We start from the raw sequence: 16,916 nt of genomic DNA on the forward strand, positions 1-16,916 counted from the left end.
GCTCTTCTCACCATGCATATATATATATATAGAGTTAATAGTCATTAACGGACTTGTGCAACATTTTTTTTGAAAAAGTCATAAACGGATGTGTATGCATAATGCATGGATCGAAGAGTTTTTCTCTTTGTTAATTTGGCTCTTGGAACTTTGTCAGTATTTATTTACTTTTGACGAGCATTGATTAGTATTCTCATTCTGTTAATATATAATCCAGCGCCGTTAACTATTAATAATACCACAGATGTATTTGCGATTTGGTTTCCAACATCCGAATTAGTGGGTTATCCAAAAAAGAAAGAATAATCATGCGAATTAGCATCAGGAGTAAGGACATTATGAAATTTTTTTACCGAATCTATTTGCTCCTTCTTGAATAGATCACAGTGTTTACATATATATACTATGCCTTTTAAATAAATATTAAATAATGTGTGCATCAGTGCATACTGTGCCAAAAACTAGAAAATGGAAACCGGTTCCTGGTCCGGTTATGCAAAACAATTGTTTTAAATGAATGATTATAAAAATCTTAAATAACTTTTTCCACTACCAAGTAACTATGGTTTAGATTGTCAGAGGATTATTATATGAAAGTTTGAATCTAAAAGGCAACTTACTAGTACACCGTATCTGGTATCTGTCTCTATACGCAAGTTTTAAGCGATTATTGAACATCGAATTTGACTGAACATATCTTTCTTTTTCAAACTCAAAATTATATGAATATAAAGAAACTATATACTTTAGAGTTGTATTGCAAACAGATTTACAATTTCAGTTATATGACTATATATAGATTTATTTTTGTTACTATGAATACTATAAATTACAGCTTTTACAACTTTATATTAGATTTTTTTAAAAAGAAACACGACATGAAATGCATGAAATCATTGTTGAAAGGGACAATAAAGGGATTACGAAACTTTTTATATACATAAAAAAGGTTTTCCTTAGTCATGAAGTGTTTACGGAGCTACACCTAACGACACAAAATCTCACAAACATGACCAAAAAGGAGAAAGAACTTAATTAATACCAGAAAAGAAGAAAACAATATAGGAGTTAAAAACTTGGACTGAAACTTGAAAGCAGCAAAACAGCAAATTTGTATTCTGATTGCAGTACTTAAATGATCTCTTCTTCGAAATATCCAAACTTATACTTTTCACATAATGTAGTTTCATTAGTATACAATTATATTAGTCTATCTCTTTTTTATCATTGAACAATTGTAAATTGTAGTCTCTATATCTTATACGTATTTTAAGATAAGAAAAAAAAATTTTGTTTTAATGAAAAGGAAGTAGAGTTTGCAATTTAAATTAAATCTTCACTAATTTCCAATCTTTATATATTTCCACTAAAGAGACTCATAACCCTTATTTTATTGTGTCAAGTCGGGTCTATCAATTGTAATTTCTTTCATATGATTATCCTCTATTTTGTTGCTCTATTTTTTTTAAACTAAAATATGAAATCTTACACAGAAGTGCACCAATTTTGACTATATGTATCTTTTCATATTATCTTACGATTATATGCCCAAGGCCCTAGAGTCAGCTGTATTCAATCAACATAGTGCTATTTTATTTGGAGAAAAAAAACTCTAATACTCACTTTTCAATAAAATCTGCTTTTTTGTTGGTTTAATAATATACAAAAAAGCAACCTCCTAGGAGAGAAAACAAAATAGTGATACATTATTTGATTACAATATACAAAGAAGGGAATGCATGTAGTTTTTTCAACATAAAAGCCAGCAAGTTTTGTTTTTCCAATTCCTCAAAACAACACGCAAGGTCCCACTCTCCCCTCTACAAAACAAAACCCATCCCATTAAGCAAAAGCTCCTCCTTTTCCCCACTCACAATCTCCTTTAACAAAGTTATAAACACTTTCTCTTTTCTATTTAACCAAACACCATTACTCATTCACAAAATTTCCTTCAATTAAACACACATTTAGTTCTCACACCACCAAGAAACTCAAAAGAGAGAGACTCTTAAGAGTTTCTTCCTTCCTCTTCTACTTCTTCAACCATCTAGACATAAAAAAAAAACCATGTCCAATCAACTTCCTCTATCTCCACCACCACAATCGCAGTCCCAACCACCTGACACGCCTCCATGGGACACTCCATCTTCCAAATGGTTCACTCCATTCAACACACCATGGAGAACAACACCAAGAAGCACACACTCAACTCCAACTCCAACAACACCAGTAGCTCTTACCGAAGTGATTGTGTCCAAATCACCTTTGTCTCAGAAGAGCCCTGAAACGCCTAAACTAGACCACGGTATCAAATCAGAGCCTTTTAAAGATACAATGATTCTCCTGCAGCTAAGAGCTAGCCGGACGAATCCATGGATATGGTGTGGTGCAGCGTTGTGTTTTATCTTCAGCGTACTTCTGATATTCTTTGGGATTGCTACTTTGATTCTCTTTCTCGCCCTCAGACCAAGAACCCCTGTTTTCGACATCTCTAATGCCAAGCTCAACACAATTCTCTTCGAGTCACCGGAGTACTTCAATGGTGATATGTTGTTGCTGGTGAATTTCACCAACCCAAACAAGAAAGTAGATGTGAGGTTTGAGCATCTTCAGGTAGAGCTCTGGTTCTCCAACAAGAAAATCGCCACCCAAGGTATCTTGCCCTTTTCGCAAAGAAACGGCAAGACTAGGCTAGAACCGATTCGGTTAATCTCGAATTTGGTCTTCCTGCCTGTAAATCACATAGTGGAGCTCAGAAGACAGGTCATGACCAACAAGATAGACTACGAAATCAGGAGTTTTTTCAGAGTGAAAGCTGTTTTTGGGATTATACATTATTCTTATTCGCTGCATGGGAGTTGCCAACTTCAACTGGGCAGCCCACCAACCGGCAATTTAGTTTCTCGGAACTGCACTACAAAAAGATGGTGAAGAACACAAGTCATCATTCAAAGTGTCTAGCTTTATCTGTGTTCCTCAAGCATATATCCTTCTTTTGTCCACTCACAAGATGTAAAAACGAACCAAGATTCTGAGGACTCTATGCAAGAACCGAGATCCGAGTCTATTCTATATTTTGTAAAGACAGATCTAGTAAGTTTGGTAATTATATGAATCAAAGTGAAATGTTTCCTTCATATTTTGCTTCAAGATTACAAAAATCTGATTCCATATTTGATCCACAAGACACAATCTCAAAAAAGAAAAGCAAAAAAGACTAAAGCCAATAGAACAACTGAGGGATCAGACAGATTCCCATGTTGGTTCCTTTCAGCGTTATAAGTAATCAAAAGTATTTGATCCAAAGAAAAGAAAGCACAGTCATCTCCTAACATCACCCAAAATAGAGTTTTTAAATCTCAAATCCTAACTTAATCAAGACTTTTTTATCAAGAAACTTCAAGAATTGAATACAATAGTAGCAGCTTCAGTGGCAGAGAGAAAAGTTCAGCAAGAATTGATTGGCTAAAGCACAACTAGCTAAGTTAGCCAGGACAGACATGTAAAGTTGATTGTATGATAAAGAGTCCCAGAAATATCTTGAGACAAAAGCAAAAGAGAAAAGGACTTAAAATTGGGGACGTGAGGAACATGAAACGTCTAGCGGTAGACTGAAACAGGGATCAACAATGACCCTTTCACATTTTAATTTTGTGTAAGAAAAGAAAATAGTAACCAAATTCTTACTCTCTCTGCATTCCATCGTATTAATTCTCACTCTCTCATGTTCATGACTGTGATGTTTCCGTGATTCCGGCTTAGCCATATGAAGTAACAATCTTGGATCTTTTTTATATCACCATGCTATTCATTTCTGACGCACTCTACCTAGCCATCTCGACACAAGACACCATACCAGAAAACATTGACCTTGATCGCTTGACGTATGTAATAATTGGAGGACTAATCAACTAGTATACCATTCAGTGGTCAACATAGTTTTTCAAGACTTCATCTAGCAACCACAGATACTTTTATATCTCATCTCAATAACTAGGAAGATGGACAATTGGGAGCATGTACAAGCTGTACACGTGATACAAGCGAATATAGCAAAATCATTGTAGATATTCACATATGCAATGCTTTTGCATCACCAACATGACTTCACAAAAATCTTAGAGAAACATAAACCACAGTATGGACCTGCTTTGAAGAAATATAATCTGGACCTGTTTCCTTTCCTTTGCTACGCCCTCAAACATCGGATCGAGTCTTTGCCTTGATAGAGAGAGCACGTAATCCACTCTCAAGCTCCTCTTGCAACATGCCATATATCAACCTATCTCTCTTCACCAAAATTTTTGCCTTGGGAAGCATCAGAAACAACTCGCAAGTTGAAATGTGTTTCCCCTTCATCACCACTACCCCTAACAGCAGCATGTCTCGTCCTGATACGAAACATCTTCAACTTCTAACTCCACACTATCAAGCTCCGTCTATCTCTTATCCTGATCCCTCTGCTTCCTATTCATTTTCAGAATTCTCAATCTCTGATCCCAAATCCTCTTTTACACCAGCATCGGTGCAAGAACTGGAATTAAGAACTCTTGTTTCACCAATTGTATCACCAGAGCTATCTTTATTCATCTCAGCTTCCAATGAAGCTTCAAGGCCTTCTTCTGCATCATTTTTAGCCTGTTAAGGAACCCATTGTTTCGAGATAGGGTCAGGCTCTGCTGAAAACCAAACAGAACCGCGAAAAAACTCGCAAAATCTCCGACTTTCACATAAACCTAGAACTAGAAGAGCAGCTAATCCTTTGGTGAGTACTGAATCGATCGGAATCAGCATTGTACACAAAATTACGTTCCTCATCTAGAAAAGCCCAAATAATTCTACTTGAATTAAATTGAGAATCAAGCGGTTTCACACTTTTCGCGTACTTGCCTTGAAGGTGATGATGGTGCGAAGAAATGAGAGAGCTTCCGGTGGATTAAACGACGAAAAAGTTAGGATTTTCTCCGGATATTGAACGTAAATCAAATTCCTTAAATGATAATAAAGGAATCGATGATTCGATGAAGTGTAGCAAGAGGAAGATATCGTTGCCATCATTCAACATGAAGCTTTCATTCAAAGAGAGAGACGACGACGATGACGAGGAACGACGTCGTAGCGGTACTTGATTAACCGGTATTGATATTCTAAACACTTTAATCAATTAAACCGGAGTTGCTGAGAGAGCCCAATCATAGTGGTGAACTGGTGATTGGTGAATTAACGATTGAGAAACTCCACCAAGATTCAAACCAACCAGTGATAGATGGGGTTGTTTCTGATCCTTTACAAAGTATACGGCTCTTTTCACAAATAAATGATTCAAGCTTCGTCTTCGTTTTTTTCACCTTCGCTCTCCACTTAAATGAATGAATAACACTGAATCGGGGGTCCGAATCCAGCTTATTGTTTTTCCCGATAATTAAATTACAAGTTAGGTCTATTGTTTAATCAAAATTAAATTCTGTCCCTTTCCTTTTTGTCTTGATTTATTCCAGATCAAGTATACTTCCTTTTTTATACTCTTGACGTTTGCAGAGATCCTTTCAGCTCGTGCTGAATCTGGTAAACATCGAATCTCAGTTTTCAACATCGGAATCTGAATCTGTTCTTAATTTTCAATTTTGCACATGCGGCTATTGATTTAGTGGGTTTAGGTGATCTGGGTAGTTTTGCATTGGCTGATCTATGAACTAAGAAGCTAATAATAGTTTGCAGCTCTTACTAATGATAATTGCAGCAATGAGTTCATTTTGTAGAAGCTTGTCTTTATTGGATCTATTAGATTGTATGTTTTTTAAGAGATTTAGCTTGTTTTGTATATGAAGTTTAGACTATGTGTGAGCAATGGATACTATGGCAATTTAGTTGAAGGGTTCTGAATAATCAAGGTTTGGTTTTGAGAGGATGGTGTTAATCCAGTTTAGCTTGTTTAAGTGCGAGAGCGAATCCATAAGTAACAAGAACTCTTGTCGTAGGTAGACGCAAGATGGGTTCTAAGTCAGTTGTTGACATGATAGAAGCTTCTTCCAAGGTTCACTATTCTGGTTTCCACATGAACGGTCACATGAATGGGGTGGAACCGAGTTCATTACAGGAAACCACTTCTGCATCAGCAGACATTCAAAGGCAGCCTTTTGTAATAGGTCAGTTCTGCTTTTCCAATATCTCTGCTTGGTAAAAATGTTATACTGAGTAATCGGCAAAGAGAAGTTTGACGGATGGTCTTGATTCGAGATGTTTATTCTTTGAGTTTGTGTTGGCTAGGTGTTGCTGGAGGCGCAGCATCGGGAAAGACTTCTGTTTGCGATATGATAATTCAGCAATTGCATGATCAGCGTGTTGTACTTGTTAACCAGGTAAACATTTTGTTTCATCGATTCAGAGCTCTGTGTTGCCGTGTTTCCGGAGTAATGTAAGTAGAGTACAGCAGAATTAACCAGCAATAAGTGTTATAAACGCATTCGCTGGAAGTTGAATATGGTTTAAATGTTGTTTCGTGTATGAGCGTATGATTCTTATTCTAGAATGCTTTGTTCGTCATGATAACGCACAAATTGCTCCACTTAATATCCACAAGTGAATGATTTGGCAGGATTCGTTCTACCATAGTTTGACTGAAGAAGAACTTGCGAGAGTTCATGAATACAACTTTGACCATCCAGGTGATTATATCTTTGGGATGTTGCTGATATTCTATAATTAACTGGTGTGAATTCGTAATGCCACTAGTATACTCATTAGAACAGATACTTTTCTCTGTCTTCACATCCTCGGGTAGTTTTTTGTGTTCTTGATTCTAATGTTGTATTGTTGTCTTCCTGTAGACGCATTTGATATAGACCATTTGTTGTCTTGTATGGAGAAATTGAGGCAAGGACAAGCTGTGGATATTCCAAAATACGACTTCAAAACTTATAAAAGCACTGTTTCCAGAAGGGTACCATTTTCCTTCTTACTATTGCATTATGAGACAGAAATTGAAGGCTCAAACCGTGTTGTCAGTGGACGCTAATAATTTCAAGAAATATCGAAAATACTTGAGAAATCCTACTTCCTTGCGTTGTTTCTCCTTGTAATGATAGTTCTTTCCTTAATGTCATCACTAGCTTCTATCTGGTTTAGGATTTAACAAGATATATATTATGAACTAAGAACTTTATGACAATTGCAGCTCTTATTTTTCAGTTTTGCTTTAGCAAAGCTGGGTTTTTGATTCACAACTTGATAAGAGCAATGAGTTAAATTTTGTACAAGCTTGTGTTTATTGGATACTTAGACTGTAAGCTTTAAAGGGAGCTAGTTTGTTTGGATGAAAATTTAGACTATGTGTTAGCAATACATACAATGGCAATTTAACTGAAGATATAACAAGATATATATTATGCCTTATGTTTGTTAAAGATGCTTTGCTTTTGGAAAATGATTTGGCAGGTAAACCCTTCGGATGTAATATTACTTGAGGGCATACTTCTATTCCATGATCCACGAGTCCGAGGATTGATGAACATGAAGATTTTTGTGGATACAGGTCAATCTTTCATGACATCTCTTCTCTGGATAAATTTGTGAAAATGTAGCAAATTTCAAATTGACTTTCTTTTTCTCTGCAGATGCTGATGTGCGCTTGGCAAGAAGGATAAAACGAGATACTTCCCAAAATGATAGAGATATTGGCACAGTACTCGATCAGGTTAGCCCGGTAGTTTCTTTAACAATATGAATAGTTATGGCAAAAAATGTCTGTGTCTGAAGTAAACCGTCTGGTGCAGTACTCAAAGTTTGTGAAGCCTGCATTTGATGACTTCATTCTTCCAACGAAGAAGTATGCAGATATCATAATTCCTCGTGGTGGGGATAATCATGTAGCTATTGACTTAATCGTGCAACATATTTGCACCAAGCTGGGTCAGCATGATCTCTGTAAAATATACCCGAATCTATATGTTATACAATCAACATTTCAGGTAAAAATACAGCAGCTCATTATAAAACTTCACGGTTACGATCACGTCTTTTAGCTACCAACAGAACTTAAGTTGGTTTTTCTCTTTCAGATACGAGGGATGCACACGCTCATACGTGATTCCCAGACAACAAAACATGATTTTGTCTTCTATTCTGATCGATTAATTCGGCTGGTAGGATTAAATTCTCATGAACAGTTAGTGGATTTTTTTCCTTTTACGTGTCTCATTTCTGTCATCTGATTTAGTTTGCGTTTTTTGTAGGTTGTAGAGCATGGTCTTGGACATCTGCCTTTTACTGAAATGCAGGTCATCACTCCAACCGGTAAGCATGTTTTTTGCACTTCTTTTAGGGAATTCACTAGCATTAATGTAGAGGTATAGCGGTTATATTCCACTATTAAGAGATATCTCCGGTCCCTTGTATCAGGATCTGTATATTCTGGTGTGGATTTCTGTAAACGGTTATGTGGTGTCTCCGTGATTAGGAGGTACTTTGTTCTACTAGCTAAAGTATTCAAGATAAACTTCTACATACTTCCGTTCTTATATCTACTTTACTGATATAATCATAGTGGTGAGAGCATGGAGAATGCGTTGCGAGCTTGTTGCAAAGGTATCAAAATAGGGAAAATCCTAATTCACAGGGAAGGCGACAACGGTCAACAGGTAATAAATAATAAGCAACTATGTCTGTCCCAGTTTTCTACATCCGTTGTTTAGATCTCTAATCACACCGTCCTGCACAGCTTGTTTATGAAAAACTGCCTAATGATATCTCGGAAAGGCACGTCCTCTTGTTGGATCCTATCCTCGGCACAGGTTCCCAAACTTTCTTTACCTATAAAAACTTTATCTTCCTTCTCGGTTCAGTGTTAATTCAGTTTTGTAACTTGCATTTTCCAGGAAACTCAGCAGTTCAAGCCATCAATCTTCTTATAAGCAAAGGTGTACCTGAGGGAAACATCATATTTCTGAACCTAATAAGCGTAAGAAACAGCGCATGGCCCTTGACATGTTTTTTTCACACCCTCGTTATTACTCATGATCCCCTAAAGATTCTTTCTTTCATTCTTTTTGGTTTAACCAGGCACCTCAAGGTGTTCATGTGGTCTGCAAGAAGTTTCCAAGATTAAAGATAGTGACATCGGAGATTGAAAACGGGCTAAACGAAGAGTTCCGTGTCATTCCCGGTATGGGTGAGTTTGGAGACCGATATTTTGGTACCGACGATGATTAGAGATCGGTGATACATTTACCGCCAAATCATTTTTTAAATCTTCTGGCTTTCTCCCATATAAAGGAAACCTCAAGCTCTGGGAAAAATTTTGATTTACTGAAAGAATACCCCAAGTGAAGGGTTTTATTGATCGAACTCAGAACTTGGAACTCATGTATCATACATATTTATTATATATATGTATCCTTAAAAACTCTTGATAGCTCCATATCCTTTTAATACATGATTTGAGTTTATTACATGTATATGCAACTCTATTTACACAGTGCGGCTAAAGCGTTTGTGAATGGCTGAACTAGAGGACTGGTTTTTTACTACATATACTGTCTCAATACTTTTGGCCAAAGCTGCTTGATCCGAGATTGATTATCCATCCCTCCTCGGTCACAGATATTAGAGTCTATCATATTAAGTTTTGCATGTACATGTAAACGTTTGCTATATAAAATGTGAACGTAAAATGTAAAAGTTGGTTTTTACGTTTAGAACGATCATGGTCTTAATGACATTGTTGCAAGAAGTGCAAAGTTATTCTCTTTGATCATGTTAACGAAAGGATGGATATGGTTGGATTTTAGATTAGAGGTATTTCCCGCCATAAACATAACCGTCACCGGAATGGGTCCCACGATCTTATACCTCACTCGAGCTCAACGAAATTGGATCCCACGCGCCGCTCCTTCTCCCTCGCTTGTAGCTCTCACTAGAATCAATCAACATTTCAATTCGACCAAAAACAAAAAGGAACCGAATTAAGCAAAAATCATTCGGTTCTTATATACGGTTAAAGCCAAACCAAATAAATTTTGGAGAAAGAAATTTATTGCGTACATGAATTGAGGTGAGATGATGTAGAGTTATCATAGGGTTAGATTACTATAATCCAAATCGAAGAGACAAATGAGCAAATAAACTCGACTGGCAAAAAATAATGAGATGATGTAATGTTAAGTTAGTATGTCACAATACATACATCGAATCGAAACATGAAGTGGTTCCCGTACATTCCGGATAATCATCATTAGCTTTTGGTTCCTTTTGTCGGTTGCAACTCCAAAACCTTTTTTTTTCATATCTACATTTCTTTTGTTGTAAATTCTAATGCTGATGATATCTTATATTATAAACTGCATTTTAATTTATCTAATAGTCATTAGTTTACCAAAGAACGTAATTATACTCCTGCTGATTCACACAATAAATGATATTTTAGAGAGAAAAGTTGTTTCAAATTAAGTAATGTTGTTGTGATTCTATGCAAAAGCAATTACTTCAAAAGAAAATGTTTTTGTGAATACTTGTATTATGCAACTTGTTATCATTGTTTAAATTGTGTTTAGGTTGCAAATTAGTAATAAGTAATTACTTAGTGTGCAAAAATTTTAAACATCACTTATAATGAAAATAAATTGGATATAAACTTGTACATTTTATTACTTGCAATATAATGGTTGCGGGTTCTCAAAATTCAGTGTGAGACTAGTTTAATAATTTTTGTAAGTTACTATCAAAATCTTGAACTTAAGAATTTTTATAGACACACATGACTATACACAACAAAGAGAAACAACACACATATAAAACTGCAACTGTCGTTCTTACATTTGGTTAAGGCATGTGCACTATTATTACCGTGTGCACACAATTTATTTATTTGTTTGCTTAAAAAAATTATTTGAGCCTCTGAGTAATCTTCAATCTTATATATATATATATATATATATGTATTTTATTATATTTGCAGATGATAGAAAAATGGTGATTGTTGGCTGGAAAGTCATTGTTATTCAGACAACACATGATCATGTGATGGGGTGGCGCGTGGGTCCACGTGATCCCACGTCCGAAAGCCTCTCTTCTCAATTTCACAAAATTAGCAAACATCCAAAAGCTTAACCAATTAAATAATTGAAGAGATTTTTTAAAAAGAAAGACGAATCTTTCCTTTGTATGTAACTCCAAACACTCCCTTCCTTTTCCCCAATTTTATACCTTACAGTTTTTCAAAATGTACCCAACAAAATACCTTAATCTTCTATATGAATAATATAGCTCAACAATCAACATGTTCTTTTTTGGATAATAGAATTGTGGATCAATGTACAAACTAATCTATGCATATTGCATAAGGCACGCGCATTTACAACAAATTCTTTTTGGCAATGGTCAGACAAATTAGATTGAATACGACTAATTCATGGATTTATGAATTTTTGGTTTAGCTGAATTAACCCAACTAAGTTTATCCTTATTCTACTCGTCCAATATCTCCAATTATTTTGTCTTTTGTTTTGATATTAAAAACCAAAAAACACTTCAATCTATTGCAATTATTATTGTACATTACATTCTCCAACTCGTTTGCAAGAAAGTAAAATTAAAACCCTCAAACCAAAAGAAAATAAGAATAAGCTAAAGAGTCTTTCTTTCTGATTCTAACAAATCACTGATAACAAATATTCACATCCCTTTATAAAATGTCATCACCCTAATTGTAGTTACTATAATTTTCTTTCTTTATACGGATTCATCAGAAAACGCAAACGAACAATTAGATGAATCTCGAGGAGTGATGATTTTCTCCGGAGCCAACGGCTGTGGCTGCCATTTTTCGCATTTTCCGGCTTTGATCATATCATCGGTTTCCGAGCGACCGATGTCAGACTGTCTAATCTCTTTAAGCATTGCCACAATATCTTTCATCATAGGCCTATCTGCTGCCTTGTTGCTCACGCAAAGAAATGCAACCGCTAACGTTTGGAGCATCTCATGCATTATTGGATCCGCTCGTCCACGGAGTCTCGGGTCAAGAATCTCTCCCGGAGACTTTTTCTCCGATAGATGATCTCTCACCCATTGAACCAAATGTGCACCTCCCGGTAGATCCGGGTCCAATGGATGCTTTCCGGTTAACACCTCCAATAGTACCACTCCGTAACTAAACACATCACTCTTTTCGGTTATACGTTGCATCGAGGCATGTTCTGTTTAAATTATAAAAAAACGTTACAAAGTCTAAATTTTGAATATGACAATAATAACATAGAGATATGAATTTTGATGAAATTTTACCTGGAGCCATGTAACCGTAAGAACCAGCTAACGGAGGCCGGTTATTGCTCGGTTTAGACGAATCTCCATTGTTATTTCCATCACCGGAGACGGTTTTGGCTAAACCGAAATCGGCTAAGTAAGGTTCGAACCGGGAACCTAATAAGACATTCATAGCTTTAACGTCGCCGTGTAGAATCGGAGGAAGGCAATCGTGGTGGAGGTAAGCGAGGGCGTGTGCAACGCCTAAAACGACGTCGTATCGAGCTTCCCAATCAGCTCCTCCTCCTCTTCCTTTGCCGGCGCCGTGAAGCAGAGAGCTTAAACTTCCGTTGGGGAGATAGTCGTAGAACAAGAGTTTCAGATTCTTATTCGAACACCAACCCAAAAGACGGATTATGTTCCGGTGTCTGATCGATCCGAGAGTGTTGATCTCAGAGTTAAACGCTCCGGTTTCTTCTTTCGACCACATCTTCTTCACGGCTAGAGTTTCTCCGGAGGGGATCGTTACTCTGTAAACTACGCCGGAGCTTCCAGTTCCGATCACGTTAGCCGAAGTCAGGTTTTTGACGATGTCGTCGATGGAGAAATCGAGTTTCTGATAGAGAGTCACTTCCCACGTATCTAACTCCTCTTGTTTTCCGGCGACTCGTTGTGCTTTTACAAGAGTGTAAATCGCCATGAGAACGAGGACGACGCTTGCGGCGACGAGGATCGACATGGTTAATTTCACGGCGGATCGGTGTTGTCGGGTTTGGATCTCGTTATCGGGTCGGGTCGAGATGAAAAGCCCTTTGTTGGATGCGAGAACAGAGAGTGGGAGTTTCCGGAAAAACGGGGTGTTGGGTAATTCGCCGGAGAAATCGTTGAAGGAGATGTTGAGTGAGACGAGGTTTTGCAGATCGGCTAAGACGTTTAGGTTTCCGGCGAGTTTATTGTGAGAGATATCGAGGATTCCGAGATTGACGAGGCTGGAGAATCGCGACGGGATTTCTCCGGCGAATGAATTGCAGCTCAGATTCAGAGAGATCGCAAGAGACGGGATTCGACCTAGCTCGTCTGGGATTTCTCCGGTGAAGGAATTATCTCCGAGATTGAGAAGCTGAAGACTCCGACAAGACGAGATTTCTCTAGGGATTTCTCCGGTGAGACGGTTCTTCGCGAGATTGAGCTTCGTGAGCTCGATTAACGACCCGATTCCAGATGGCAGAGAACCGGTTAGTGAATTATCGGAGAAATCGATGAACTGCAAGCTCTTCGGAAGCGTACCGGGTAACGAACCGGTTAAACCGTTGGAATGGAGGTCGACAAATTCGAGGCTTTCGCAACCGGAGATCGCCGGAGGAATGGAACCGATGAGACGGTTATCGCTTACATCGAGAAAGTTGAGATTTTTCAGATTCCCAATCTCCGCCGGAATATTCCCAGCGAGTCTGTTTCCGTTGAGTCGAAGCCGGTAAAGATTCGTGCAGTTCCCAATATCCGGTGGTATGAATCCAGACAAGTAATTAGATAAAAGAAGAAGCTTCGTGAGGTTTCGTAGCTCGAAGATTCCATTAGGAATCGAACCAGAGAGACCGTTATAAGAGATATCGATCGCTTGAAGCTCTTTGCATTGAGAGAGACTCTCCGGGATCTTCCCGGTTAACTGATTCGACCAGGCGAAGAACATCGTCATGCTTGTTAATTTGCCTATCAACGGAGGAATCTCGCCGGAGATTTGGTTGTTGTCGATTTCTAAATGCGTCAGCTTCGTGCAATTCGCTAGCTCCTCAGGGATTGTTCCAGATAACTGGTTAACGCTTAGCTGAAGCTCCTGGAGATTCGGAAGGTTCCCGAAGCTTCTCGGGATGTTTCCGGTGAGGATATTTTCAGACAAATCCATGAGGAAGAGCTCCGGACAGTTTCCGAGCTCGGACGGGATTTTACCGACGAGGTTGTTCTGCCACAAGAGAAGGCTTTGAAGCTTCTTGAGACGTCCCAATGTCACCGGAATCGATCCAGAGATTGAGTTTTGGTAGAGGTAGAGGTTTTGAAGCTCCGTGCAGTTTCCAATCTCGTCAGGGATTGGACCAGACAAGAGTGACGTGTACAGAGCTATTGTCTGAACGTGTTTCAGGTTTCCGATCGACGCCGGGAGTTTACCGGAGAGACTTGTCTCGGCGAGACCTAAAGTCACAAGACTCTCGCAATTACCAATCTCCCAAGGAAGCTCTCCTCTTAGATTCTTGTTCCCACCTGCACGGAAGATTTCTAGACTCTTGAGCTCTCCGATACTCTTGGGAATCTCTCCGGCGAGTTTGTTGTCGAAGAGAGTGAGCTCCACGAGGTTAGTGAGATTCCCTAACTCGGAAGGAATCGCACCTTCGAGGTTGTTTGTGTTGAGAGACAAAGTCTTGAGTTTCTTGAGCTTGAAGATTTCCACTGGGATTTCACCGGAGAGAGAATTATCGGCTAAATCAAGAACTTCGAGCTCCGACAAGTCTCCGATCTCCTTGGGGATTAAACCTGTGAGATTCACGGAGGTTAAACTGAGTGAAGTCAGAGACTTTAGCTGCCGGAGACTTGTCGCCGGTAATGGACCTTGAAAGTCCATGACTTGGAGTTGTATATCCGAGACTTGACCTCTCGCGTTGCATCTGATTCCGACCCATTTGCAAGGATTTGTTCCTGCGGTGTTCCAGGAAGCTAAAGCCTCTCCGGAGATGTTTAACTGAGATTTCCATGAGAGGAGAGCTTGACCCTCTTCGTTTATGGAGAAACAGGGGATGAAGACGAATACAGAGGAGTAAAGGAAGAGGAAGAAGCAGAATCTAGGGTTACGTGGCATCGGTGGAGAGGAAGAGAAAGAAGAGGAAGAGAGGGAGAAGAAGAAGAAGTGTGAGAGAGAGATAAGTGCGTTGGGATTGTGAAGCGAAGAACCCCATGGATTTGGTTTTACTTAGTTTTATAGAAATATATAAAACAGAGCATAGAAGGAGAGAGAGAGAGAAGTAGCAAAGGAAGATCTGGATCCCAAAAAGCAGCTCTACCTTTTTTCCTTGACTAATTTTCCAATTTTAATTTGTTCTCTTTAGTTTTCCACCATTTATTTGTTATATAAACAACAAATAAAGATAAACTGAAATAGGGTTTAAAAAAAAAAAAGAGTGAGGCATTCTGTTGATAATATTTTTCATAAATGGTATTTGTTTTCTTTTTGTTTGTTTGTTATAATTTATTAAAATAATCAAAATCCAAAAGTTTAATACAAAGCAAAAACTGTCCATAGAAACATTACACAGAGATAATAGTTCTTTTCGATTCAAGCAAATCACGTAACCATCTTGGAGAGCTTGCAGCAACATATTACATATAACTAACTATCCTCTAATATTACGCTCCTAGCAATTAAGCTTCAGTTTCCAAGTTCCACTCAGCAATTGGTCCAAGGACATGGATCATATGGAGGATTGATGTCAAAATACTGGTCATGCATAAGCATAAGGACGATTAACCATTTTGATGCTTAACAGTTAACATAGAAAAAATTATAATGTTGTTATTTTTTTTTTGGTTTTATGTTGTTATTTATGTACTTTGGGGTTGGGGAGAGTCGGAAGTGGCCAAGTGGGTATATGGTGGTAAAAACAAAATTCATAAATATTAAAATTAAATGAACAGAAAGAAATATGGAGATATCTATTTTAGGTTTCATATATATATATATATATATGAAATATAAATTACTAGAAGTTGAAACATGGAATCTTGAAGAGAGTGAAATGCACATGCAAGCTAGGAATTTATGTAGAAAGATTAATTGATTTTTAAAAAACTGTTCATCTCTGCTCATCTTGTCGGTCCAATTCATTAATTCGCAGTTATTATATTAGTATTTACTAATTTTATACATAAGATTTATAATACACATCCTCATACGCATGTATATGCATGCTTAAGAACTTAGAGATTCTATATACACTATATATCTAATAACAAAAGCAATTAGATTGTAGATGTTTTATTGTTTTACATATAAGTTAAAACTCTTATGATAATTGATTGTTTTGAAAAGGAAAAAACGAATACAGAAAAACAGGAAATTTAGGTTGTAAAGACCGTATATTTAAATGGGACTTACATTCACCTGAGCTGAACCCTTTTTAATTACAGATCTAATAATTTAGTACTAGCATTAAGATGACGCTGTTTAGATCCAACTTCTTGGATTGAAAATTTAGAATGCCTGATTATAAATTTAAGAAAGGGGAACTAGACAAAACAAAAAGAAAATGGGAAAAGATAAAGTAAATTAAAATTAAGATCATGGGTCAAGCATCATTAGGTCAAGAAGATTATATATTAAGATATAACACCACATTTCAAGTCACATGCCATAGTAGCATCAGAAGATTAAATACGTATCAATACATGTTTATAGAGAGAGAAGGTCATGTGCATTTATACACAGATTACATGATTTATATAGTAAAGTGAACGAAAGCATTTCGACAACATGGTTTTATTCTGCAGGTAATTAATTATGGAATAGTACTGTGTACTCTAATTACCGAAGATTGTACCTGAAAAATGGTGATACTATTCACACATAATTGACGATATAGGTTTCGTAATATGTAATTTTCGGTGTACGTTATTTCGCACGGAAGACCTGA

General features: G+C 37.4%; 3 protein-coding genes and 1 pseudogene across 4 annotated transcripts; 2 read left to right on the top strand and 2 right to left on the bottom strand.

Moving 5' to 3' along the window:
• The first annotated feature begins 1,938 nt into the window (after positions 1–1,938).
• LOC18019183 (NDR1/HIN1-like protein 10) lies at positions 1,939–3,321 on the top strand. Its single transcript, XM_006401323.2, has one exon. The coding sequence runs from the start codon at positions 2,068–2,070 to the stop codon at positions 2,929–2,931; it is 864 nt and encodes a 287-aa protein (XP_006401386.2). The 5' UTR covers positions 1,939–2,067; the 3' UTR covers positions 2,932–3,321.
• A 727-nt stretch (positions 3,322–4,048) lies between these two features.
• On the bottom strand, positions 4,049–4,936 carry LOC112086475 (annotated as a pseudogene).
• Positions 4,937–5,394: 458 nt separating this feature from the next.
• On the top strand, positions 5,395–9,402 carry LOC18019184 (uridine kinase-like protein 4). Of its 2 annotated transcripts, none has more exons than XM_006401324.2 (15): positions 5,395–5,565; positions 5,983–6,146; positions 6,268–6,359; positions 6,596–6,665; positions 6,828–6,940; positions 7,435–7,531; positions 7,614–7,693; positions 7,773–7,967; positions 8,058–8,141; positions 8,232–8,292; positions 8,398–8,458; positions 8,543–8,636; positions 8,717–8,789; positions 8,874–8,956; positions 9,058–9,402. In XM_006401324.2, exons 2-15 carry the CDS (start codon positions 5,990–5,992, stop codon positions 9,205–9,207), a joined length of 1,410 nt encoding a protein of 469 aa, XP_006401387.1. In that variant the 5' UTR covers positions 5,395–5,565; positions 5,983–5,989; the 3' UTR covers positions 9,208–9,402. The 2 variants fall into 2 exon arrangements, with proteins under 2 accessions (XP_006401387.1, XP_024012160.1); XM_024156392.1 differs by having other exon boundaries at positions 5,418–5,565; positions 5,979–6,146.
• A 2,321-nt stretch (positions 9,403–11,723) lies between these two features.
• LOC18019185 (LRR receptor-like serine/threonine-protein kinase) lies at positions 11,724–15,298 on the bottom strand. The gene is made up of 2 exons (XM_006401325.2): positions 12,280–15,298; positions 11,724–12,191 (listed from the first exon to the last, which is right to left on the bottom strand). Exons 1-2 carry the CDS (start codon positions 15,086–15,088, stop codon positions 11,725–11,727), a joined length of 3,276 nt encoding a protein of 1,091 aa, XP_006401388.1. The 5' UTR covers positions 15,089–15,298; the 3' UTR covers position 11,724.
• Positions 15,299–16,916: the final 1,618 nt, after the last annotated feature.

The sequence above is a fragment of the Eutrema salsugineum genome, unplaced genomic scaffold (assembly GCF_000478725.1).
Source record: "Eutrema salsugineum unplaced genomic scaffold, Eutsalg1_0 scaffold_2, whole genome shotgun sequence".
In the NCBI taxonomy this organism is placed as follows: Eukaryota; Viridiplantae; Streptophyta; class Magnoliopsida; order Brassicales; family Brassicaceae; genus Eutrema; species Eutrema salsugineum.

Bases quoted from the DNA above. Each gene is read 5' to 3' on its own strand.
- LOC18019183 (XM_006401323.2), top strand. From the start codon at position 2,068: ATGTCCAATCAACTTCCTCTATCTCCACCACCACAATCGCAGTCCCAA.
- LOC18019184 (XM_006401324.2), top strand. From the start codon at position 5,990: ATGGGTTCTAAGTCAGTTGTTGACATGATAGAAGCTTCTTCCAAGGTT. The intron at 6,666-6,827 runs GTGATTATATCT...GTCTTCCTGTAG, and splicing joins ATACAACTTTGACCATCCAG to ACGCATTTGATATAGACCAT. The intron at 8,142-8,231 runs GTAGGATTAAAT...CGTTTTTTGTAG, and splicing joins CTGATCGATTAATTCGGCTG to GTTGTAGAGCATGGTCTTGG.
- LOC18019185 (XM_006401325.2), bottom strand. From the start codon at position 15,088: ATGCCACGTAACCCTAGATTCTGCTTCTTCCTCTTCCTTTACTCCTCT. The intron at 12,192-12,279 runs GTAAAATTTCAT...TAATTTAAACAG, and splicing joins TTACGGTTACATGGCTCCAG to AACATGCCTCGATGCAACGT.